This window comes from Crocodylus porosus, unplaced genomic scaffold (genome assembly GCF_001723895.1).
Source record: "Crocodylus porosus isolate Cpor-Errol unplaced genomic scaffold, CroPor_comp1, whole genome shotgun sequence".
Lineage (NCBI taxonomy): Eukaryota > Metazoa > Chordata > Crocodylia > Crocodylidae > Crocodylus > Crocodylus porosus.
Window position 1 is genome coordinate 64,365,161 of NW_017728886.1, and position 7,628 is coordinate 64,372,788.

Below are 7,628 nucleotides of genomic sequence, written 5' to 3' on the forward strand. Positions count from 1 at the left end.
GATGCATCTGTGGATGTATGGCAAGGTGCGGTTAGCCTTCCTGACTGCGTCCCCACATTGGCGGTCCATGTTCATCTTGGAGTCTATAATGACTCCAAGATCCTTTTCTGCCTCTGTGCTGATGAGAAGGGAGCTCCCCAGCCTGTAGGTGTGCTGCTGGTTCTTTCTCCCGAGGTGCAGTACCCTGCACTTGTCAGTATTGAATCCCATCTTATTCTCATCCACCCACCCGTAACCTGTCCATATCCAATTGCAGCCTGCCCCTCCCTTCTAGTGTGCCCACTTCTCCCCACTGATATCTTAGTATCATCTTCGAATTTAAACAAGGTGCTTTTCACCCCCTCATCCAAATCACTGATGAAGATGTTGAATAGTGTGGGCCCGAGGACTGTGCCCTGTGGGACCCCACATCCCTCCAGGTTGAAAATGACCCATCTACCACCACTCTCTGGGTGCTGCCCTCCAGCCAATTGGTGACCCATCTGACTGTGTAGGCACTGACACCACAATCTCCTAATTTTTTAATGAGAATGGGGTGAGAGACAGTGTCAAAGGCCTTCCTGAAGTCCAGGAAGACTACAACCACTGTGACACCTGCATCCAAGGATTTTGTGACCTGGTCATAGAAGGCCACCAGGTTGGTCTGACAGGACCTGCCTCTAAGGAGCCCATGTTGGTTGCCCCTAAGCATACACTCCCCCTGCATGCCCCTCGCAGATGTGCACCTGGATAATTTTCACCATATTATGTCATAGATTCTGTGAAACGTAATATTTTCATATGAAAACTTTTAAAAGACAATGATGCTACATTGCACTAAGTTTAAAGGTATGACAGTGAAAAATGCAAGTGAAAGCAAAAAAAATGCTAGACACTTTTTCCTGGAATGTTCTTCATTCTGCTTGATTTTTTTCACAGAATATTTTGGGGGTTTTTTTTTCTGATCACATAAAGACAAGAAAGGTTATGGGCCTTTCTCCTTTCCTTCTCTTTTCCAATAGAATAGCTTTGTAAGGAAAAACTAAAGAGGGACATGGAAGATGGAAAATGGGACAAAATGCAGCCTGGCTTTATCCAAGGAAGATCATGTCAGATGAATTTAACATCCTTTTATGATAGGTAACGGACTTCTTAGATAAGGGCAATGCAGTGGAACTAATCTATCTAGATTTAAGCAGAGCATTTGGTACTGTGCATTATGGGAAATTACTATCTAAGATGGCAAAAATGAGGATTAACATTAAAATTTTAAGGTGGATAAGGAACTGGCTAAAGGGGACTGCCATTTCTATAAAATCAGATTGAAGAGAGGCTACTAGCAGTATTCAGGAAAGGTTGAAAGAACCTTTCAATACTCCTTTCTCATAGGAGTATTTAGTGTAGAGCAGATTTAAGGGGGATTTGATAACAGCCTAGATGTTTGAAGGGCACTTGTGAAGAGGATGGGGATAGATCAGGACTGTCCAATTAGTGGCCCATGGGCCACATGTGACCCCTTAGGGATTAACATTTGTCTCCTGGACTCCTGCCCCCACAGCTCCACAGCATAGGTAGCCAGAGTGACTTGGCTCCCTTTCCACCCTCCTGCTTCTGCTTCCTGCTTGTGCTCCTGGGGTAGGATGGTGCTGGATGGCAAGAGCATGCTGCATGTGTAGCAGGGAGTAATCTGAGCCAGCTCAGATTACTCCCTGCTATAGGTTTGCTTTGAGATACAAAGACATTTTCTCTCTTCTGTAAAACCCCTGGCCAGGTGGGGCCAGTTAGGATGCTGGGTGGGGCAGCCACAAAGTAGGTTAGTAAATGCACGGGTACCTCATCAGACATTCTAGATGCTGGAGACCTACCTACAGCTGAATGCAAAAGCTATAGAAGGCTTTTGTTTGGAAAGGCAAGGAGTAAGCTATGAAGAGATGTAGCATGCCTGTTTAGCAGTTAATGCAGAACTGGACGTGAAAAACAAGCTATACAGGTGGCCCCAGGAAGGCTGCTTTCTTTTGCAATGCGCACCACAGTATAGTATTATTTTTGCTTTGAATCCTGTTTTGTGACACTGACAAACCCCACATGAAATGCACTGCAAAAGAGGTAGAATCCTGAAGTTTTGTCAATCAACTTCAGAAAACCTACTTTGTTAGGGAAAAACTGAGATTATAAAACTTTGAGCACAGTGTATTGTTGCTATTGCTTTCCCTCTTTCTGTACCTGCCATTACAATAAACATATCTGCTACACAATGAGTTTGACTTTTTAGTGCTTCTGTGGTGTTGACATCTTGATCATTGAGTCTGGGGTGATCTGTGGCATGCAGAAAGAGACAGAAAGTGCACTTCCAAGAGGGGGAAGGCTGCAGAGATGGCTTATGGCTGTAGGATTTGATACTGCAGAAAAATAAAAGCAGCACTGCTTTAAGTCTCTAGCATAGACAGTTACCATTTAATTGGGGAGGGGAGAGATTAAAAGCTGGATAGAGGCTTCAAGCTTTGCTCAACTGAGCACAGCTTAAACCCGGAAAAAAAAGATGTTTACGTTCTCTTATGCACTTGCATGGTTACAATTGATGTAATACTTTATTGGGATGGCTCCTCTGAAGCAGTTTCATTGAGACTGCTGGTAGAGCTTCCCTCTACAAGTCGTATTGTGGCCGTGTTCACGGGTTCTTGTGTAAGTTCTAAACTTACTACATTGTACAGCCCTTGGCTGCCAAGACAAAAACAATCTCCTGACTGGATACTGTGATATGCATGGGAGGTCATAGGAACTACCTGTGGGATCCTGAATACTTTATCAGTAGTCCAGTGTGATGGCAGCACCAAGAACAATACGACTCGGTTCCTCATAACATGGGCGAATAGTGTGAACATTATTAGTTTTTGTCATTGCTCCTTGTCTCTGGGCACATCTCCCTCTTTTCTTTAGCTCAGCACTGTGACCAGCCCCAGGTACGTCTCTTTCTTGTTGATAACTCTTTTCCAAATGGAACTGGATGTGCAGCTACTCCGAGGGGAGCCCAGTCCAGAGTTTTGCAGAGGTCTTCTGCAGAAGCCGAGTCAGTCATGGGTGCTTTAATGGTATATGAACTCACCTGTGCCTGGTTCCAAGATGCAGTTTGCATGGCTAAGTGCTGGCATTTAAATAGGGATATAGCATTTGGGCAAGATGACCCACAGCAAGGAAGGGCACACAGCTATGTCAAGCCATAACACAGAACAATGCTGCAGGACAGGAGTGGGAAGACTGCCAATGACAAAGTAGTTGGGAGTGTGTCCACATGAACCTCAAAGCAAAGACATTCACTGCCAAGCGGAGCTATTCCTGTCCCAAGGACGATTACTTATTGCAGACTAAGACACCAAACAATTTGCTTTCATGAAAGATTGTGTGTGAATGTACAGTACTGTAGGACAAACTATAGCTACTCCAATGTAACATCTGTGGCCCTAGAGTATATTTCTGTTGCTTCTCCATCAGTGGTCTGTGACCCAACAGTACAATATAATCAACATTAAGTAAGATCTTAAAGTGTTCAGTTTCTGCAATACTTTGACATAATGGAGTATATTAAATAGTCTTTAATACTTGATGCTTGAGTTGGATTTTCTTGGCACCTAATTTAGTGGCTGCTGTTAAGTTTGGGAATTTCACAGTGGAACAAAGGACTGGTAGCAGCAGTTGATGCTGCCCCAGTACACAAACTTAATATTAAGTCAGAACTTCAATATGCAAGTCATCAGGCTGTCCATGAGATGGGGGCCATTACTTTCCCCCCTTGTCACAGCCTTCTAGTTCAAGGACCAAATTAAACAGATAAACTTTTTGTAAACACCTTATCATTTTAAGTTAGTTTTTGCATCAGCCCACAAACTTAAAAGAACGTTTATTCAACCACAAACTTAGCAATCCTTTTTAATAGGAAAGGGAGACCTTAACTTCGTAATCAACTTTGGAATATGTGATTGTGGATGCTGATTGCCCCAAGGCCATGTTCCCATTGGATTTCTAGGCCTTTTAACATGGGTGCCATCAGGAAGTAGGTAATAAAGACATTCCATATTTTGTTTTCCTCTTTATTTCTTTAAGGAAATACTCAAGTTGAGCTACACTGCCAAAGCTGTTAGGCCTATCTTTCCCACCTAGCACTATCAAACTTTTCTCTCTGCTTCCTGTATTCTCCAGACATTTGATTTTATTGCAAATAACATTTATGTTGTAAAAAAGCCCCACTGTTTCTCTAATACATGTTAATGAGACAGCACCACAGTCACTTTTTAGTAGCTAAGAAATTTAACTTTTGAAGCCCAGGTGATTAGGAGCATTTTGGTTGATACACTCTCAAATTCATGTTTGCAGTAAACATTAAAGCAACTCAGCTACTTGAAATATGTATCAAGTGGGCTGAGTTTTAGAGATATTTGGATGCCTTCACTGACATCCAGGTGAGACATTAAAACAACAAAGAAAAGGTGGCATAACAGTAGAGAAACACCGTTTATAAAGATTTTCTGTACTAGTTCTTATTCTATTATAGTATAGCATCTGCCTTCTTTATCAGAGCATTTTATATGCTCCTGGGTTAGTTTGCAGTGAGATGTGTCCCTTTCCCCCTTAACCAACACATGCCCGTGCTTAATAAAATCTCAACTACCATGAAATTTTAAATTAAACAGCCATATTATGGTTGCCACAGTGACAGTAAGAGGCAGGTATCTACAACAGGGACCCATCCTTATGCCAACCTACTTTGTAGCTATTTAAATTGCTAATACTTGGGTCTGCTTGAGACCAAGGTAAGATCCACTGAAGCAAAGCGACTTGCATGAACCTGACTAATGTTTTGTACAATGGCAACCAGACTGACTAATTGCTGTTCACCACTAGCTTTACTTGTGGTAAACCCCTTATGTAGTACCCTAAAAGGTCTGACAAAAGCCCAGAATTACACATGCTGTTCTCACTTGTTGCCAGAGTGAAAAAACATGGTTTTCTTGCCTATGTTGTTTCTCTTTAACTAATGCAGTTATGGAAGTTGGGGGAGGGAGAGATGGAAAAGGATTTTCAAAATAGCACTTCAGTCACTTGTGCCTTTCAAAATATCCCTGATAAATTACTAAAATTTTACAGAATATCAAGAATAATTGCCCTGAATTTCAAAAGCTCATGTAAAAAATGGAACTCAGCGGGGATTTTGAAGCTTTTTTCATTTAACCAATAAACTGCCCATGATTGTTCTACAACTTTCACTGCAGTTTTTTTCACCGCTTTAGTACTATTCTTGCTAGCCTAGACATGAATTTTAGATAAATTCAAAGCTCACTAATTATTCTGGCTTTATCAACCACTTTATTAATGATCATTAAAATAATCTTACTTGGTAAGAGATTGTTGTACAAAACTCCCATCTTTTCTATTTACTTTGACTATTAATGGCCTCCTTAATGTTTATACATTAGTGTAAGGAATAGTGTTACCATTATTCTAGTGCAAAATAAAACTAGCTGTATCCATTATAAGTGCATTACTGCCAGGAATTGTAAACATGTTTTTGCCTGATAGCCTTTTGACTCAATAATAATATCCTGCTATCTCTGTTGGACAGGCAAGTTTTTAAACCAAGAAAAGACAGGTTATGATTTTCATAGCCAAATGATGTTTCTTTTTCAACTATGTTGGCTAAATCCAAATTTAAAGAAGATAATTTAAAAAAAAATCTGTGTGGTTCTAAAAGAGAACAATTGAAAAATCATTTTCAAAACGGTGGTAAGGATGTGCACTTAGAGCACAGCTACTCCTCCCAGATACACACATACGCAGACAAACCCTGCCATATCATACCATACAAACAATTTTAATTGTGTAGTTACAGTCAATAACCACTCCTAGTCAGAACATTTCTGCATAAAGAAAATTGTGATACACTTATAAAAACAGCCAGCTGTAACAAAATAACTGGTGTTTTCATAGCAATAAACTCATAAAAAAGAAATACACCTTTATACAGAAAATTTATACAGCTATAGCTTTAAAATTGATTGTAAACCAAAGGAAGACACATTGCAAACATCAATTATTTTCACATTAATTGCATAAGTTTCTAAGGTGATCTATTAGTTTTATTTACCTAAGCTTATTTGCATGATAGTAAAAATTGCATACAACAATTAGAGTGAAGCTTATAGTATGAATTGCTTGGATAACATAGAGCACTTTTTATAGGCAACTGTGTAAAGCACATTTTCTCTATTTAAAACTTTTAAGACACTTTGTTTTACTGCCCATCAAAATACATTTATAAATAGAAAAAAAAAATCAGTATGATAACAAGAGAAGCAATATTACATTTAACGGAAACTTCCAAAAAAATTAATTACAACATGATGCTGCAGGATCTACAAATAAATAATGAGGACTAAATTGTGTTTCACATTTTCTTTTCATTTTTTTAAAAATCATGTAACAATGAGAATGGAAAAAAAAATACAGTGACCTTTATTTCCAAAAGAAAACAAATCTGAATTACGGCAGTGCCATATAATACAAGGCATTTGTTGGCATATGTTATCTTTAAACTGCATTCCACAGTCTATAGTTCTTTTGTAACATACAATAGAGCAAGAGTAACAAACTCTTTTTTTTAAATAAACGTGAGTTTCAAAGATCAAGTGTGGAGTGTTACAGTAATCATTTAAAAAAAAATGAAACAATAAATCACAAAAGTTGTAATGCTTGTCTGAAGGCTCCAGAATCAAAATCACTGGTATCATGCTTATTGGGTACACTCACACAGCGTACCAGTGAACACAAATTAATATCAAACAATCCTCAACGCTTCATCTGTAGCTGCAAAGCAGTTTGTAAAACAGAGTAAAACATCTAGTGCAGTCTGCATTATCCTTTTTTCAACTTTTGTGCAAGTTTTGGAAGATTCATTGGCCAAACAATGAATAATAAAAGGTTTTTGACAGAATGCATGATGGAATTTTCATTTCATTAGTAAATACCAGTGGCACTGTTGAATGAAAATAATACTTTTAAAATCAGTCTTTCAACTCAGCATTAAGCTCTGTGTTCCCTTCTACTGATAATTCTTCTTCTAGTTTAACTGAAAAAAGCGTGTTTGCATTTTTGTCTTGGATGCTGTCTTCTAAATCATTAAGCAGCTCCTCTTCCTTGTATTCGGCAACATCCACCTCTAAACCAGAATTGTCCTTCAGCTTCCCATGGTGCTTGAGATAATATCGCTGGTTCTGAAAGAACTTGATAATGGTGTACTTGGGTAGGTCAAGCTGAGCGGAGAGAGTCTGAATTGCTTCTTCATCTGGATATAGGCCTACGTCTTGTATGAAACTCTGTAGGATTCCCAGGGCTTCAACAGAAATCTTTGTTCTAGGTCGGGGTTTCTGACGATTTTCATCCTCAGATTCAGCTGGTGACGCAACTGTAGGCTGTCGTGGGGGTAGTCTGGGACCTGGTTGTTGTTGTTGCTGCTGTTGCTGCTGCTGCTGCTGCTGTTGTTGCTGTTGCTGCTGCTGTTGCTGCTGCAAGGCAAAGCAAACATGTTTAATGTATTTTTGCTGATATTTTTATCATCCCAAAAATATAGAGAACAATTTACCGAGGTAGAACTAAAGACT

General features: G+C 39.4%; 1 protein-coding gene across 13 annotated transcripts in view; it reads right to left on the reverse strand.

Annotated features, from left to right (window-relative positions):
• Window positions 1–5,816: 5,816 nt before the first annotated feature.
• The window catches only part of SATB1 (SATB homeobox 1), a 109,318-nt gene continuing 107,506 nt past the window's right edge, over window positions 5,817–7,628 (reverse strand). For 5 of the 13 annotated variants that reach the window (XM_019535756.1, XM_019535834.1, XM_019535749.1 and 2 more), the window contains one exon: window positions 5,817–7,532. In XM_019535756.1, the coding sequence (XP_019391301.1) occupies window positions 7,032–7,532 (501 nt within the window). In that variant the 3' untranslated portion in view covers window positions 5,817–7,031. The remainder of the gene's footprint in view (window positions 7,533–7,628) is intronic. The other 8 variants (XM_019535825.1, XM_019535798.1, XM_019535817.1 and 5 more) reach the window with 5 other exon arrangements.